General features: G+C 52.8%; 5 protein-coding genes across 5 annotated transcripts; 2 read left to right on the forward strand and 3 right to left on the reverse strand.

Moving 5' to 3' along the window:
• Positions 1-215: 215 nt before the first annotated feature.
• Positions 216-1,466, reverse strand: BO72DRAFT_436087 (ribonuclease H2 subunit C). The gene is made up of 4 exons (XM_040943310.1): positions 1,131-1,466; positions 986-1,063; positions 711-922; positions 216-658 (listed from the first exon to the last, which is right to left on the reverse strand). Exons 1-4 carry the CDS (start codon positions 1,282-1,284, stop codon positions 617-619), a joined length of 486 nt encoding a protein of 161 aa, XP_040797995.1. The 5' UTR covers positions 1,285-1,466; the 3' UTR covers positions 216-616.
• A 138-nt stretch (positions 1,467-1,604) lies between these two features.
• Positions 1,605-4,598, reverse strand: BO72DRAFT_488519 (Nop53-domain-containing protein). The gene is made up of 5 exons (XM_040948046.1): positions 4,412-4,598; positions 3,405-4,340; positions 3,136-3,348; positions 2,401-2,715; positions 1,605-2,337 (listed from the first exon to the last, which is right to left on the reverse strand). Exons 1-5 carry the CDS (start codon positions 4,543-4,545, stop codon positions 1,734-1,736), a joined length of 2,202 nt encoding a protein of 733 aa, XP_040797996.1. The 5' UTR covers positions 4,546-4,598; the 3' UTR covers positions 1,605-1,733.
• Positions 4,599-4,768: 170 nt separating this feature from the next.
• On the forward strand, positions 4,769-7,681 carry cef1 (putative cell division control protein (Cdc5)). Its single transcript, XM_040943311.1, has 4 exons — positions 4,769-4,942; positions 5,002-5,035; positions 5,116-5,459; positions 5,524-7,681. Exons 1-4 carry the CDS (start codon positions 4,917-4,919, stop codon positions 7,493-7,495), a joined length of 2,376 nt encoding a protein of 791 aa, XP_040797997.1. The 5' UTR covers positions 4,769-4,916; the 3' UTR covers positions 7,496-7,681.
• A 185-nt stretch (positions 7,682-7,866) lies between these two features.
• Positions 7,867-10,285, forward strand: BO72DRAFT_451097 (NuA4 histone acetyltransferase complex catalytic subunit ESA1). The gene is made up of 6 exons (XM_040945407.1): positions 7,867-8,053; positions 8,140-8,167; positions 8,293-8,357; positions 8,425-8,459; positions 8,515-9,677; positions 9,789-10,285. The coding sequence occupies exons 1-6, from the start codon at positions 7,983-7,985 to the stop codon at positions 9,945-9,947; spliced, it is 1,521 nt and encodes a 506-aa protein (XP_040797998.1). The 5' UTR covers positions 7,867-7,982; the 3' UTR covers positions 9,948-10,285.
• A 1,090-nt stretch (positions 10,286-11,375) lies between these two features.
• Positions 11,376-15,824, reverse strand: BO72DRAFT_218544 (uncharacterized protein). Its single transcript, XM_040939747.1, has 4 exons — positions 15,406-15,824; positions 15,095-15,347; positions 14,868-15,041; positions 11,376-14,807 (listed from the first exon to the last, which is right to left on the reverse strand). Exons 1-4 carry the CDS (start codon positions 15,694-15,696, stop codon positions 11,494-11,496), a joined length of 4,032 nt encoding a protein of 1,343 aa, XP_040797999.1. The 5' UTR covers positions 15,697-15,824; the 3' UTR covers positions 11,376-11,493.
• Positions 15,825-16,443: the final 619 nt, after the last annotated feature.

Consider the following 16,443-nt stretch of genomic DNA (forward strand, 5'->3'; position numbering starts at 1 on the left):
TGCAGAGGAGGTCAATGTTGATGATTTTACCCCAGATATTCTTTGTTGGGCAGAATTGTGTTGGCGGTGAACCTTATCGATTGCTCAGGGATCGTGGGCGGAGATCCATTGACTATCGAACAGTGTACTCAGCCTCTTCTATTATGTTTGCAAACCTTGGTCGTATAGGGTTTTCATTGTGACATTTAGAGTTGTTTAAAAAAAGTGCAAATATACTCGTGGATAGAAGACGAGTCCAGAGAGGAAAAGCCCCATGCAATCTATCTATATATTGCTCACCCGTGATGCTGGTGGGTGTGTACCTTTCATCCTCCCGATAACAAAATCGACATGGTAGACATAATCCTAGGTTACCCTCGTTCGTTTCTCGGTTGTATGTCACGGACTACATCGTCTACACTGATGCCCGCCGTCTATTGCGCCATTATGCCCGCCATGCTTTCGATTTGCGCGTCCGCAGAATGGTGATCGAGCCACGTCGCGAACATGTTCGGGTTGACCCTGGGCTCGGGGTGAAGAATGCGGCTGTGAGAGGTGCTGGCGCCGCTGCGATGAGAGCTGAATCCGTTTGGCTCATTGTGGTGGGCGAAAACCTTTTGGTATTCGAGGGCGTCGCTCATGAAGACGGCTTCGGTTCATTGCTGGGCTGGCCGTGCATCTACAACAAGATCTTTAGTAGAAAACTGGCCAGAAATTGCATGCACACATACCGCTTCAGCCAATTTGATCCATTCCTCCACCCCCTTCACGAAGGCATCGTCCGCCGCGGGTACCAACTCATGCCCCCAAACCACATACTCGTTGAAGGTTCCCTGCTTCTCGAGAATCTTGACCGGCTCCTCCGGCTGAACTTCCTCAACATCGGCTTCGTTCTCATTGCGAGTAGGGGGCAATACACGGTCTGTGCTTGTTGCGATGACGCCTAAGATGTTATGAGTTGGGGGGCCAGGGAAGAATTTTCGCAAGAAGTTTTTGTTTCCCGCACCTTCATAGCCTTCTGGAATAGCAACCTGTCGACCCTTGAGCCTACGACCGCGGAAATATGCGATCTGTACGTCTTTTTCTGTTGAGGGTTCCCATCAATGAGCGAGCGAATTGCGAGTACGAAGAGCTGGCGTTGCGGCTCTTACCTTTCTCGTCGGCTTGGGGTTCCCAATACCGATTCAATGTCTTCACGGGCCCATCGTAGTGGATTTTGCAGGGGAGGATGTTCGGAGTGAACCGATCCGTTGACGGTTGAGTTCCAGTCGCAGACGACTTTGGCGCTGCTTGGATGGCGAACATGCTTGCTTTGTGAGAAGAGATTGGCAGGTGTTGATATGGTTTGCAGTGACTAAAGTTTGACAAGGTATAGAGAAGTCTCAATACCAACTTGAACAATGGTGGAGATTTATTTTTGAGTAGCAATGTTTGATTGTCCCTATTATCTTCTTCGATGATGGTTGTATGCTCGACCCCGGAGAAACGCGACGCGTTGCCCGCGTAAAGTGGGCGAACGGAGCGGAAGCGGAGTGTCTTTCCGTTGTCCACCCGAGTTCATTTATTTCGACTAACATAGTAGATCTTGCACCTTCATGCCGTATTATTGGGAGAAAGTAACGTATATTAGGTATAGTTTATTCATTTCTATATACTCAGAAAAGCCTTAGATGTTGAGTAGCTTTGTAAGTTAACCAAGCTGGGGTATATTTAAGACAGATATTTCTTGCCGACTCATCAGGATATTGTTGGAATCACCTCTTACGGTTCTTCTTCTTCTTTTTCTTCTTTTTCTTCTCATCGTCACCCGGTTCCTTCTCGACTATCACACGCACCGGCCATTTCTTCAAGTGTTCTCGTTCGAATGTGTCCTTGTCCCGCCGGTACAGGAGCATCGTCGCCTTCGCATCCTCAACACTAGAGTGGGCACCATCTTGGATATTCAAACCCAAAAATTCGGAAGCCAGCATCTTCAGACGGGGGGAGCCTCCGCCAGCTACCTTTCGGTAGGGCTGGTGTTTGCTGGTATCTCTGATATCGCGCTTGGGGTGGCTCAGAAGCAGAGCATCCAAGTCGTTGCTCACCGCGTGTCCCACGAGTATGCGCCCACTGAGAATTTCCGTAACCTCTTTTTGAACCTGCTCGAGTGACCGCGCATTGGTCATGTGTTTCGGAAGTATGCCGCTGACATGCGTTCGCCAGTCCGTGACCATCTCCTTGGGTCTGACATACGAGTCGTAAATCTGCTCGCCGTTGAAGTTGACGATACTGACACGCGCAAGGGCAGAGTCGTTATCGGGGTTGGGGCCGACGCCCACCATTTCGCAATCCATCGCAACGTATTTTCCTAGCTCAGCACTAGTCTACAGTCAGCAACCATATCTGAGGAAAGTCAAGACAGCAAATAAGATGGTAACTGACGTTGGTGAACGGCCTTCATTGACCTTGGAAGTTTTCGATTCCACGACCGCTGCGGCGGCGGAATTCCTCCGCGACGTTGGCTTTGAGCTATCTGATGCAGTGGCCTCTTGGCCTCCATCCTGGGCGGCGCTTTGCGACATGCTTTTCTTCTTGATGGTGGCTTTCTTCCGTTCGATCTTCGGTTTCCCGTCGGCTGCGTCTGTTCGGCGTTTCTTCACGGTAGCATTTTGCGTCTCGCGGTCCGAGATCTTGCGCTTGGTGGCGGAAGAGGAGGCGTTGCTTTGCTTTAACGTCCCCTGGAGTTTCTTCCAATTACTGGAGAGGTTTTTCAAGTCCATTCCAATATCAGATCCAATCGCTATTGCATTGTGGTCTGGTCAGGATGGCAGAGGGGAGATCAGGGAGAAAAAAAAAAGGATTCAGTTGCTGCGGAGGCAGGCTAGGCTGGCCCGGCAACTTTCCTGGACCGGCTTTCCCTCCCGCACTAAATTTTCGGAACAGGATCCACATGTCAGTTCTCGATCGCTGTTGCAGGGGGCTTATCGATATTGCCCATATCATATCAGCCAGCCCACCAGGATTCCAAGAGTACGTATCTGCTCATTTGTTTACGAACTCTCTATGATCAAGTAAGATAATGGCATATACAAATCTTTCGTGCAGCCTTGACCCATATTATGTGAAATTGCTTTTAAAATCCACCGCATGAAAACGCCAAAAAGGGAATCTATTTACAAGCCTGGAACCTTGAAGTCCTTGTGGGACCATTTCACCGTAACCTCCCTCTTGGGCTTCTTGACCTGTGTCACTGGTTTGCGAGCCTCCAGCTTGCCCTGAACAACCAAGGTCCGGAAACGGTCATCGAGCAAGTTGCCCTCGGGTTTGAGCAAACGCAACGAGTCTTGGAGCTCATCCGGTAGCACGACCTCCAATCGCTTCTCGGGAGCACTATTATCAGGTCAGTAAGCAAAAGGGAACGACAAAACGGGGAATGTGCGACATACCGTAGCTTTCCGAGAGGTCTGCGGCGCAGAACAGTATCATCACCTTCCTCTTCTGAAGAGCTGCCTTCCGACTGCTCGGCAAGCTCAAGTTCCTTTGCCTCGATTTCTTCGGGAGTGAGATTGGCCCGCGCATACTGCTCTTGTCTCTTATTCATCTGAGCCTCCCACTTCGCTTGCCGCTCAGCCTCCTTGCGTCTCTTGATCCTGTTCCTTTCAGTCTTGGTCTTTCGTTGCGGACGCTTCTTGTTTAGCCACTCAGGCTTCTCGTATTCGCTCTCAAAGCCCTCCCAAGCACTTTCATCATCCGATCTTACCGCACCATCGTCGTCTTTGGCCTCTGCGATCATCCGTTGTCTTTCTTGTTCCTTGCGCTCTTCCTCCAAGCGCTTCTTCTCATCCTCGACTGCCTTCTGGCCGTGCTCTTGTAGTAGCTTGTCCCAATCTTCAAATGTGGGGTTGTAACTCGTGCCGGCAGTTGGGGCGCGAACTGCAGGGATCGGCTTGCCGTTCGCAGCGAGCGAGATAGGAGCGTGCTTCAAGGTAACGGGCTCGACTTTCTGCTTGGGCTTCTCCAGGAAATCGAACTTGGGGTCGTCATAGCGAGTGGTGTCCTCCGCATCGGCCCAGGGGTCGTACAAGTCGGTTTCGGTCTTGTTGGTGGGTTTGCCTTCCTTGGCCACCTGCTTCAAGCGCAGCCAATCCTTCCGGGTAACCCAATCGCTCTTCTGTCTCTTGTTCTTCGGTTCGAGAACTCCGTCAGTGACCTTCGAGTTCGATCGCGTGCGTGTGTCCACCGCAGGAATCGCAGAGCGCTGTGCGATAATCTCCTCCGACTTCAGAAGTTTGCGCTTCTTCTGAATTGCCTTGCGGACCTCTGCTGAACCAGTGGTATCGATAACGAACAGCTCGTCCGAGGGCTTCTCCGCAATAACACCTCTAGATGTAAATGGCACGTTAGCGAGACTCCAAATATAAATAAGAAGGAAAGCCTGATAAGATTCTCGTACCCTTTAATCTCTTCATCTTTCAAGAGGCGGAGGCCTTCTTGAACCTCTGTGATATCAACATTCTTGCGCCAAGCCTTCTTGCCCTTGCGGGATGGCTGACTGAATTGCCTGGGGGCCTCAGTGGAAGCAGACATCTTGTGTGAAATCTGCTATGGAGATATGACTTGTGAGATCTTATCTTTTTTTTGGCGGCATCCTAAATTTTGATTTTCGGACCAAAAATCTGGACCCGCTTACATAAGATCCCGCGGGGAGGAGCAACGCTAGTGTAGTTGTCGCGCGCTAAGGCTCTGCGCGGCTATCGCGGGCAAGTGACGAACGCCGCCGCCTCAGGACTTGATCTCTCGCTTTGCACCGCGTTGATTGCTCGTCGGCATTCCCTATCGTGGACATCAGTGTTCCACTTGTCATCCCCCCTGCGCATTATTTTGAGACCATTTCCAGATTATCCCTGATATTTATCTCCCTTGGCTCGCTCCTGTGAGCCGCCGGACTCTTAACAGCCATGCCCGTCGTCAAAGGAGGTGTCTGGTGAGAGCCATTGCTACATTACTTCATGTCGCCGAACTCCCAGCTAACATGCTATCCAGGACCAACATTGAGGATGAGGTGCTTCGTGCGGCGGTAAGCTTTCCCTTTTTCTCCGATCGATAGACGTGGTGCTCTGGAGCTCTGAGCAATGCTAATGTACCGCTTTTTTTCAGGTGTCCAAGTATGGTATGAACCAGTGGGCTCGCGTATCCTCTCTCTTAGCACGGAAGACACCCAAGCAATGCAAGGCGCGGTGGGTGGAATGGCTGGATCCTGGTATCCGCAAAGTCGAATGGTCGAGGGAGGAGGATGAGAAGCTGTTGCACCTGGCCAAGTTGATGCCCACACAATGGCGTACAATTGCGCCCATTGTAGGGCGAACGGCAACACAATGCTTGGAGCGCTACCAGAAGCTGTTGGATGAGGCTGAAGCTCGGGAGAATGATGAGCTGGGCCTGGGAGGTCCTTCCGGGACAGAGGCTGCTGCCCCCAGTGCGGACGACGTCCGCCGACTACGGTATGCTGTTGTCACCTTCTCCAATTAATTTATCCCGCAGAACAAGGTGTTGACTTTTGTTTAGCCCTGGTGAACTGGATCCCGACCCGGAATCGAAACCCGCTCGTCCCGATACGATCGACCTTGATGAAGATGAGAAGGAGATGCTGAGTGAAGCGCGTGCCCGTCTAGCAAACACACAGGGAAAGAAGGCCAAGCGGAAGGCCAGAGAACGACAATTGGAAGAGTCGCGACGACTGGCGGTCCTTCAGAAACGACGTGAACTCAAAAATGCTGGCATTAATATCAAGGTCGTTACTCGCAAGAAGGGCGAAATGGACTACAACGCCGACATCCCCTTCGAGAAGCCTGCGGCACCTGGCTTCTACGATACCACAGATGAACAAGGTCGAAACGAGAGGCAACGGGAGATGTTCGATCCTCGCAAGCAACAACTCGCGAATAAACGGAAGGGCGATCAGGACGAAGACGCGGAACGGAAGAAACGGAAGAACGACAAGAATAGCAACTCCGCCGCATTCGCAGCTGCCGCTCGCGCTGGCCAGATGCAGAAAATCCGGGAGGCCGAGCAAAGCAGCAAGCGGAGGGCGCTTGTGCTTCCGAGCCCCCAGGTCAGCGAGGGCGAGATGGAAGACATCATCAAGATGGGCATGGCGGGTGATAGGGCCAGTAAGATGGCAGGAGATGAGGAGGGAGCTCGAGGCTTACTCGGTAACTACAATGCGATTGTTGGTGGGACACCTATCAGGACACCCAGAGCACCCCCGCAGGAGGATCACATCGCAAACGAAATTCGAAACATCAAGGCTCTCACCGAAACTCAATCGTCTCTGTTAGGTGGAGAGAATACTCCCCTTCACGAGGGCGGGGCTACTACTGGATTCGATGGAATTGCCCCTCGCCGCCAGGAAATCGTTACTCCCAACCCTATGGCCACCCCATTCCGACAAGCCAACGGCGTCGGCGCTACACCTATGCGCGGCGGTATCGGACCCGGCGCTACTCCGCTGCGGACACCTCGAGATCATTTTGCGCTCAATCAGGCAGAGGCCGGGCAGCTTATCGGCAGCACCCCCCGTGATATCAAGATGTACGAGAAGAATGCACGTCAGACCATTCGCGGCAAGCTGGCTGCTCTTCCTAAACCCAAAGAGACAGAGTGGGAACTTGAGGAACTTCCCACGGAGTCCAATGAGCCCTCGGTAGCCGCGGAGGAGACCGAAGAAGATGCGGCTGAACGTGATAGGAGAGAAAGAGAAGCGCGAGAACGCGCCGCCCAGGCCGAACTCAAACGTCAGACACAAGTATATCAGCGCGCCCTACCCCGACCAAGCGTTCTCGATATCGATGCGATGCTGGATCGGGTATCACATATCACGGAGCCCATCTCTGCATTAATTGCGAAGGAAGCCGCCCTCTTGATTGCCCACGATGCCCGCAAGTTCCCTGTTCCTGGTGCTAAAGTGGAGGGCAAGGCACGAAAACTAGAGCGACTTGACGACAGTCTGATTGAGCAGGCCCGTGCAGTGGTTGCGGCGGAAGCCTCGACATCCGGAAAGCTCGAGGAATGGCAAGAGAACTTTGATAAGCAGTGGTCAAACACGCATTCAGATGTTCTCCCTGGCCTTGCCAATTATACCGACGAGGAGGAAGACGTCTTCCAACAAGAGCAGCGCATGATCAGCGCTTTCGATAACGAACAAGCCTCATTGCTGGCCACAGCTGAGCGAGGAAACAAGCTGGAGAAGAAGCTTGCGTTACACTATGGTGGCTATCAGAACCGGGCGAAAACGCTTCGCACGAAGATCGTCGAAGCCAGCGATGCACTTCAAAGATCGAAGGATGAACTAGATGCTTTCCGGACTCTCCAAATCTCAGAAGAGTCGGCGCTCTCGCGAAGGCTAGAGAAGCTTCGAGACGATGTTGCTTTCGTCATGAGGAGAGAGCGTGAAGCGCAGGACCTCTACAAGAGCAGGAAGGATGAGCTGGATGAGCTGGTGACAGGCACGGGGGGCATGGTGAATGGCTGGCATTGAGGCCCCAACAAGGATACCTAGATTGACGTTTGACCTGGTGATTTGAATTTAATCATGCCCTACATGTACGATTTGTATAGTACTTCCTCAAGTCTGGCCCGGAATGCGCGGAGCGATGTGACCGGGCACACCATGGAATTGGTTACAGAAGTCGGCTTACCGCACAAATATGCAAAAGAAAAATTGCTTATGTGCAGTCAATAGTTATTTTGCTCTAGATGCTTCGTATATTCACACGTGTAAGAGATGTAGCATCCCATAGATTGACGGCGAACCGAAGCAACGTACCGAAGCAGGCAAGCTGGGGATGAACCAAAAGCGGATGGCAAAAGTTCAAAGGCGGTCTCTTCCGGCGCATCGAAACGGAGATTCCTCCCATCCCCTCCTATCAAGCCCCTTCGCGTTTTCATCACGAAACTCTTGCCCTTGAGCCCTATCATCTAAGAAATTGCCTTGTATTGAAAGAATAAATCGTCCCTCGAGCACCATGGGCGGCAGGGACGAAACCGGCACACCAGACCCTGTTGAGAAAGGGTTCGCCACCCTCAGTACCATCCGGTAAGCGATAGAATAATTTTTTGGATGCTTGTTTCGAGGTTTTCAGCCTCGCTTTCCTCGGTCGGAAATACTGATCAGAATGATAGGATCGGTGTGAAAGCTATGGTACAGAAAGTCAGTTGTCGCAATTTCCCTGCGCTTCACTTTTTCGCGCGGCCTATCATCACGTGATATGATGATGGGCTGTATACTCCGAGCCTTGGCCGGCAATGTATAGCTGACTTGCTTCCCCCGTCTAGGATGGAGAGTTACGGAAAGCGGAAATCTTGTCTATAAAGCAGCGAAAAGACGGCCCTTCCTTTTAGTATGCTCAAGCTACCCCTCCGCTGCACTTTTGCATCTTGAGTCGCGTGCTGATGACAGCTGCGCAGTGTCCATTATGTTGATTTCAACAAGCGTCTTGATGGTGAGTGTTCTGAGAACTTAGGGTGGACTCACTTTAAGGCCTGACATGACAACAGAGTGGATTGCCTCATCACGCATCGATCTGTCGCATGAAGTCGAATGGCCCCAGCCAGAGAAACCGGAGAAGAAGAAAGCCGGCCCCGGCAACAAAGCACCCAGCAAGAACACGCAGAAACGCGCCAGAGCCGAGAGCCGCGATGTCTCAGTCACCCCAGATCTCCTCACGGGGAAGAACGCCAACGTCGGCAAAGCCCAGCGTCCCTCCAAGGCGGGTGGGAAGGAGAACCGCGGCGATGAGACGCCGGCCAACCTCTCCATCGGCGGCGGCTCCGAGGCCGTCTCCGCGGACGGGACCCCCAAGCCGGAATCCGACGACGTGGACATGGTCGATGTCAGTTTCTCCAAAGACGTCAAGGAAGAAGAGAAAGCGCTGGGCCTCATGTCCCGCGAAGAGGAGATCGAGCGGCTGCGGACCAGCGGCAGTATGACGCAGAACCCGACGGAGATCCACCGCGTGCGGAACTTGACGCGACTGCAGATGGGCAAGTACGATGTCGAGCCGTGGTATTTCTCGCCCTACCCGGCCTCGTTCTCGGACGCGGACATTGTGTACATCGATGAGTTCTGCCTGGGGTACTTCGACAACAAGCGGTCGTTCGAACGCCACCGCTCCAAGTGCACGCTGGTGCACCCGCCCGGCAACGAGATCTACCGGGACGACTACATCTCCTTCTTCGAGGTCGACGGGCGCCGGCAGCGCACCTGGTGCCGGAATCTCTGTCTGCTCAGCAAGCTGTTCCTGGACCACAAGACGCTCTACTACGACGTCGACCCCTTCCTGTTCTACTGCATGTGCAGCCGCGACGAGACCGGCTGCCACCTGGTCGGCTACTTCTCGAAGGAGAAGGATTCCGCCGAGGGCTACAACCTGGCCTGTATCCTGACGCTGCCCCAGTACCAGCGTCGAGGCTACGGTCGTCTCCTGATCTCGTTCAGCTACGAGTTGAGCAAGCGAGAGGGCAAACTGGGCTCGCCCGAGAAGCCCCTCAGTGATCTGGGTCTGCTGGGCTACCGACAATACTGGCGAGAGACGCTCGTGGAGATCCTCATGGAGTCTGGACGGGAGAACATCAGCGAACACGACCTATCCTTGCAGACCTCCATGACCGAGAAAGATGTCCATGAAACACTGGTCGTGTTCAACATGCTTAGATATCATGTACGTTTTCTGCCCCCTTCCTTCCCCTCGCCCCTCTCGCTCTCATATCAGCAAGCCCGCCCACCTTCCGAAACCAACAACATACCCACTAACACAACCCCTGAACTACAGAAAGGCAACTGGGTCATAGTCCTCACCGACCAAGTGGTCGAAGAGCACAAAAAGCGTCTCGAGAAGGAAAAGCTCAAGGGGGCTCGCAAGATCGATCCCGCCCGCCTGCAATGGAAGCCGCCAGTCTTCACTGCCTCATCGCGCACGTGGAACTGGTAAGGCGGACGTGGTGCTGTGTGGCCTTGCCATAAGGTTTGCCTATGGTCAATGGTCTAAACAAGACTTTTCTAGCTCGCCAAGTAAAGCGAGGATTGATACCCCCTCTTCGCCTCCCTTCTTCATTTACGAATTTTGTTTTCTCGGAGTTCGGTGCTGCCTCTTAGAGATGATTTGCCTTTGTTTCTGTCCGGGGTGTTTGGTGATCTTATGGTGTTGAAGAGGGAACCGGGGTGTTTTTTGTTTCTCTCTAGTTGAGCCTTTTTTTTTTCTTGGACGGTGTAATTTTACGATCTTCTAGTCTATGGAGCAGGGAACAGGTGATGTTTCGCTGGATGGTGAGTGTTTTCCTAGGTGTTCAAAAAGGTTCAATAAATGAGTAGTAGTAGTAGTAGTAGTAGTAGTAGTAGTAGTAGTAGTAATGGCTCATTTGTTCACACAGCCAAGATATAAGCAATCAAAATTGCAAATAGCATTGGATGATGACCACAGTATATGTCTCTTGTACAGTACAGGGCATCTACGGTCCAGAAAGCTCGTCCTCACCTCTCCTATTTTATAATTTTGATATACAGTCCCGTCGGACTCACCACCGTAAAATGTTTAGTAAAGTACTAATGATACCCCCCCCCCCCCCCAAAACTCTCCTTCTAAACTCTCTACTCCCAGATAAACAACCAACCCTCTACGTCCCAAGGACCACGAGTAGAACATTCTGTTAGGTATTGAGAATGGGGGCACACTTTCGGAGCGAGTGCGCGCGCGCACACAAAAGCTAATTACACGCTTTCAGAAACGGGGTACAAAAGAACAAAAAGGGCCCGCAGGTGCATTCTCCCTCTCTCTCCCGGCTTTCCTCTTTTTCTTTTTTCCTTTGCGTGTACGTGCAATAGCCAACCCAACTGCCTATTGCACTCGACGAGCTTGGGAAGACCATGTCATGGTAGAACAACACGTAAGACAAGGAACCTTTTCCATACAAGTAAGTCGTTTGAAGTGAGTTTTCAGGCTGGGAGAAAAGAGTATGAGTGGGAGGGAGAAGAGTGGAGGGCAGAATATGGGTTGAGTGTTAACATATGGATGATGAGGGAGATAATCGGTGAGTTTGTTTGCGGACTCGACCCAGAAACCATGAATGAGGTCGAGGGGTGGGAGATGACACAGGACCAAGAGATGCGGAGGAGGTTGGAGATGAGAGAGAAAGAGGGATGAATAAATGGACATCCATGATTCATGCCAAATGGAATAATGGCAAGGGAGAGAGTGGTAGCAACCGCCGCCGCATCTTGCCTTGAAAAGAAGCCGACATCCCATCCCGCGCTCGAAGATCAGTATGTTACTCTGAAATAGGTACTAACAAGGTATAGCGCCAGGGAATATTGTACGGGCAAAAGAAAAGGAAGATTAAAGGAGTACTAAGAATTCAGACCGAACCCAGACCGATCAACAAATCCCCCGCAGGCGTAGCTCATCAATACCGAAATGAACGCTCAATGAACATCTGGCAACCAGCAAAAGCGAGCGAATTGTTTTTTCCAAAAGAACCAGGTTACTGAGACCCACTGAGTGTGCGAGGGCCCCAGGACGCATTTCGAGATTGACGTCGTGGAGAACTGCCGCCATTCGTCTGCTGAGCAGAGGTGGGCTTCTTGGAGACTGATCCTCCGGAGGCCTCACGTGGCTTCGTATTCTTACGAGGTTTGTAAGTCGTCGAATTGCGCGGCCGGGGGTTGGGCGTTCCCATTTTCTTTGGAAGGGAGATAGTCTTCGCAAGAATAGCGCCCGGAAGCCGGATCGTAGCGCGAATAAATCCGGAGGGGTCTTTGTCATGGAAACCAACTGAGAACGGCTCAATGCTATGAATTTGCATCGACTTCAAGTTCTTGGCTCGTAGCTTCGACTGCGTGGGTGGTAAGGCAGCTTGCCATGCTGCCGGAGGAGCGTGGGTTGGCACTCGCACAACTGGCAGAGACCCCACTTCGCGATCTTCGAACATTTCCTCGGCTTCCTCTACTTGCTTTGCAGTTATCTCCCCGTCGCCGATTGTGAGCTCAACGTTAAAGGGCAGAGAAACCGAGACAGCAGCAATATGGAGTTGAACATCGAGAGGCTCCTTCGTCGCTGATGTGACTGCCAGAGCATTCCTCTTCTCCGGCACGGTCTTCTTGCCGAACAAAGTATTAATCTTTTCCTGCCAGGAAGTCGCTGTCGAACCATGTTGCGGGCCGGTGCGAGGGGGTGCAGCAACCATTGAGGCGAAAGTTGGCGGCGGTGGCGGGGGTGCGACGATCTTCGGGGGGAGCTTGACTATAGGCTTAGGTGCTGGGAGATGGACCAAGGGTCTGTTGCAATCACCTGTGTACACCGGATGGCTGGACATTTCTTCAGGCGGAGGTGGGGAAGGGCTTCGATAGTACTCGGCTTCATCAGCCATTGGCTTTCGAGGAGTCTCTGTAGCCTGTGGGAAGAAGCGTGAACTACGCACTGGAACACTACCAAGAGGGCGTGCGTGCGTATCTGCAAAAGGAAGATTGCCAACGGGGTGATCAAGCCCCGGAAGAGGGTTCGCAAGGGGAGCGTTATTCTCGTTCGACCTCGCAATCCCAACCACCTGTCTCTGTCCAGCCTGGTCCCCGGTGCGGACTTGACGCCAGGTTTCGTTGAATGTGACCTGAAGCGACGAAGGCCCTTGTGGCATGGCATTCATTTCGTTGAGGATCTTATCGTTCTCTTCTGCCTCACGCTTTGAAGCAACCGCATGGAAATTGTTCCAGGCTGCAGTACCAGGAGCACGGTTCTCATGCTGACGATGATGAATATGCTGCAAACTGGGAGGACCAATGGGGCCTGGCCGCCCAATAGGGTTGATAACCTCGTAAGGGACATGGCGAACCTCGGGCGATGGTAGAGGTGATATCGACGTAGTTTCTTGCGGAGACCGCGCAGGCGCGGAGAAGGTCTGTGCTGGTGCAATGGGCGGTTGATCCAAACCTAGGTGACTGCGGAGTGAGATGTCTCGTGCTGGGAAACCCCCAAGGCCCTGTTCAAAGATCCCGTTTCCTAAGGTTTTATCACTGCTGAGAGGCTTCCAAGGGTTTGCGATTGGAGGGGCAGTGTTCACGAATTTGGGATTCGGTGACCACGGCAGATATGAGCTAGGAGGGTTGATGTTGCCCCTCCACTGCGGGTTCTGCTCGTCAATTTTAGCTTCTGGGAGTTGATCAGACGACGGAGCCGGGACATCGTTGCTCTGCTGGATCCCATTCGGCAAAGGCGCCTCTTGCTTGGGCTCACGAGCCGGTGAAGATGTGCGTCGCACACCAGCAGTGGCAACAGGTTTCTCCGCAGCTCTTTCCCTCTCGACGAGCTTCTTCACAGTGTCGGGGTGGTGAACTTTCATCATTCCATACTGCTTGGGTTCCCCACTTGGCTCAGGAACAGGAGGCTTCGGAGGGGAATGTAGCACATGTGCGGTAGCTTGTTGAGCATTAGCTTCATTCTTTCCAGTGTCAACTGATTCTCTGCGTATCGACTTTGGTTTCTCTGGTGGAGGACCAAGCGCCTCGAGCTTCTGCCGAATCCGTTCACGCTTTGCAGCTTCTTCTTCCTTCTCCTGATCAAGCCTCCGCTGGCGAGCTTCCATTCTTTTCTCCTTCATGATACGTTCTTGCATTGCTACAGGGTCTTCCTGAGGCGCCTGCGGCACTGTCGTCTGCTCATCGACTGCCTGACTCACATCGGTAGGCGCAGTGGTATTTCTGTCTTGAACATGCGTAGGACCCCGCGCAGAATAAGGGCCAGCGCCACGTCGATCAGGAGAGATCTCACGGTGAAGAATGTCTCTAGGTGCCTCTCTAATGAAGATAGATGGATCAGGCATCCCATTGACTTGAGAGCCCCTTCTAGACTCGAATGCTTTGTGAACCACGTCAGGTCGACCTATCGACATCCGACGTCCAAAACTGCCGCTTCCACCACTGACATTGGAAGATGTTCGGCGGCGCGTCCGGTGCACACCATCTTGGCCACTCGAACGATGCGTCTGGAATGCCGCAGAAGGCTCTGCCGGGCCAGCCTGATCGCCTTGTGCTGGTCTCTGAAGTACAGATGGTGTGCGGAAGGGTTGCTCAGCACGCCATGGCCCTTTCCTGGTGTCAGGAGCAGGCTCGTAACGTCCCGATCTAGAGTTGTAGAGCTCGCGTGTTCCAGACTGCATTTCTCTCCAAGATCGGTTGAAATCATCGGCTGCAATCTCCTTCGGAGGCAATGGCCCGCTGAGACTATCGGCAACATGGGATTCCCTGACCGGGAGGCGTATAGGTGGTTGAACCTGCATTGGGGGCATCACAGGTGACACTTTCTCGACCGGGGGAAGGGGAGCCCAGGGTGACTTGGCCGGAGGCGGCGCCGGACTAGTCGATAGCAGGGGAGATTTGTCATTTGGTCCCTTTGCGACGATACTAGCGCTCTTAGCTTGTCTTTCGGCGTTCGCTCCAAGTCGTAAGACAGTCGGATTTGGACCAACTGACGTTATGGTTTTGGGAATATTTGGAACAGGCTTCGGGAGTTCTTTTGGAGGCGCAGCTTGCTCGACCAGAGGGAAATCCTTTTGGAAGTCTGCGACGGCCTTTTCTTGAGTCGGTATCGGCGCTGTTGTGGGAGGCTCCGGGTGGGTAAGGTTCGTTTTCGTCCCGTCAGTCCATTCAATTGTCTCAGGAGCCCAGTCGTCTTCGTCGTCATCGATATCTGCCCATTTCGATTCCGTGCCCGCGCCGTCTTCTTGAATTCTAGAAGTCATGTGGATGCCATATTGTTGCTTGAGTTCCTCGTCAGTCAGGTGTTTAGGGGGAGTTTGCTGAACCGCTGAATGCAAAACAGTGTTAGCAAAGGATTAATAAAAGCATGTCGTATATTGAGCCTTACGTCGATTTTTATTCCAAACCTGATTTGGATCCGGTCCGCTACCGCCTGCTTTGGAAGCGCTCGTGCCTGATTTTGATAACGAGTCCCGTAGGCTGCTAGTGGACTTTACGACCAATCGGGGTCGTGAGGTCTGCTGCGGCGTACCCAGGGGAGTTGTCAGAGTCGAGGAGGGGGCTGTGCGCCGTTAGAACATAGATTCGACGAGCAATTTTATTCGAGTTAGTTACCTTTCTCGGAGGGCTTGCTGATGGGAGGAGTGCCAGGCGCCTTGGGAACTGAAAATTTGGCAAAAGTGACCGGCTTAAATGACGTCGGCTTCTTCGAACCGGCACGCGCATGGAGTTTGCTCTCAGCACGACTTGCGTCGGACTCAGAACCTCCTTGCGAAGCTGTGTCCTCCCCAATATCCGACCCAGATGTTACACCGTTCATTTCTAGCGCTCGTGCTGCGACCGGCACAGGAGCGTACTTCGAAGTGTCCTGGGTCTCATTCAGTATGCTGTAGGTCGCGACACACGCCTCAAGTTAGGCCACTCACACTCGGCGGTTGTTCAGAATCCTCTCCTTTCCCGTGTTGACCTGAGGGCTCTGCTGCTGCACCCGTCTTGCGTTCACCCTGTTGAGCATTCGTCCCCGTCTCGGCTCGTATCGTTGTAGCGGTATCTTTCGTCTCCCCCGCGTCCCCTCCAACAGGTGTCATGTCGGCGGTGCTCGCAGGAACGTCGGAAGGCGAAGGATCGCCGCCCGACAGGGTTTGGTTTACCACATCGTGGTTACTCTGCTCTGCCATAACAATTCTCGAGTCTGTGAGGCCAACAGGTTGCGACATCTGTTAGACAAGTGTTCTGAACAGGTAAATATGGAAACAAGAGGCGGCTGAGATCCGAGAGTCATGGATACATGCAAGGAATGGTCTGAGGATATACCTATTGTCAGGTATCAGAGATCGCCACGGTTGGACTTGCTAGCTCAACTATTTGAGCGGTAAAAGCTCCGAACGACCAGGTGGACGGCGGAGAGGGGACCAAGATCAGCAGAATGGCTGGAAAGCCGTGAAAGATAGGAAGGCGGAGGAAGGGCAGGCGTATGAGAGCTTGTAGAGTGAGAAGTGAAAGCTGCTGCCCAGGCAGACCCGTTAAGGGGGGGGAGGTTGCGATAGAAGAGGTGGTGATGCTTGTGAATGATCGGGTGATGGCTGCTGCAGTCATTGACGGTGACTTGACGGGACGGTTCAGGTTGAGGCACTAGGGTGGCTGTTTTCGGTTAGCGCGGCCACCTCCCGCAAACCCTGTGGCTGGAGCCGCGTTGGAGCCTTTTGTTGCCGCCCGCATCGGATAGATTCACTCGGTGCTACAACACCTTCAGCCCCCAGTGTTAGCAACTTACATCTCACACTGTTTATGTTGATCATGATTTGCCGGTTACATCGATGCTCACTGGCTGCGACCTCTCACAAATATTGCATTGCACAGTATACAGAGATGCACTGACCGACGATGAGTTCAAGTAGTCTCTTTACCAGCACGACACCTCCAGGCTACCTAGCACCGTTACCGCATTTGGGCAATCTAAACCA

The sequence above is a fragment of the Aspergillus fijiensis genome, assembly GCF_003184825.1.
Source record: "Aspergillus fijiensis CBS 313.89 unplaced genomic scaffold BO72scaffold_53, whole genome shotgun sequence".
Taxonomy (NCBI): domain Eukaryota; kingdom Fungi; phylum Ascomycota; class Eurotiomycetes; order Eurotiales; family Aspergillaceae; genus Aspergillus; species Aspergillus fijiensis.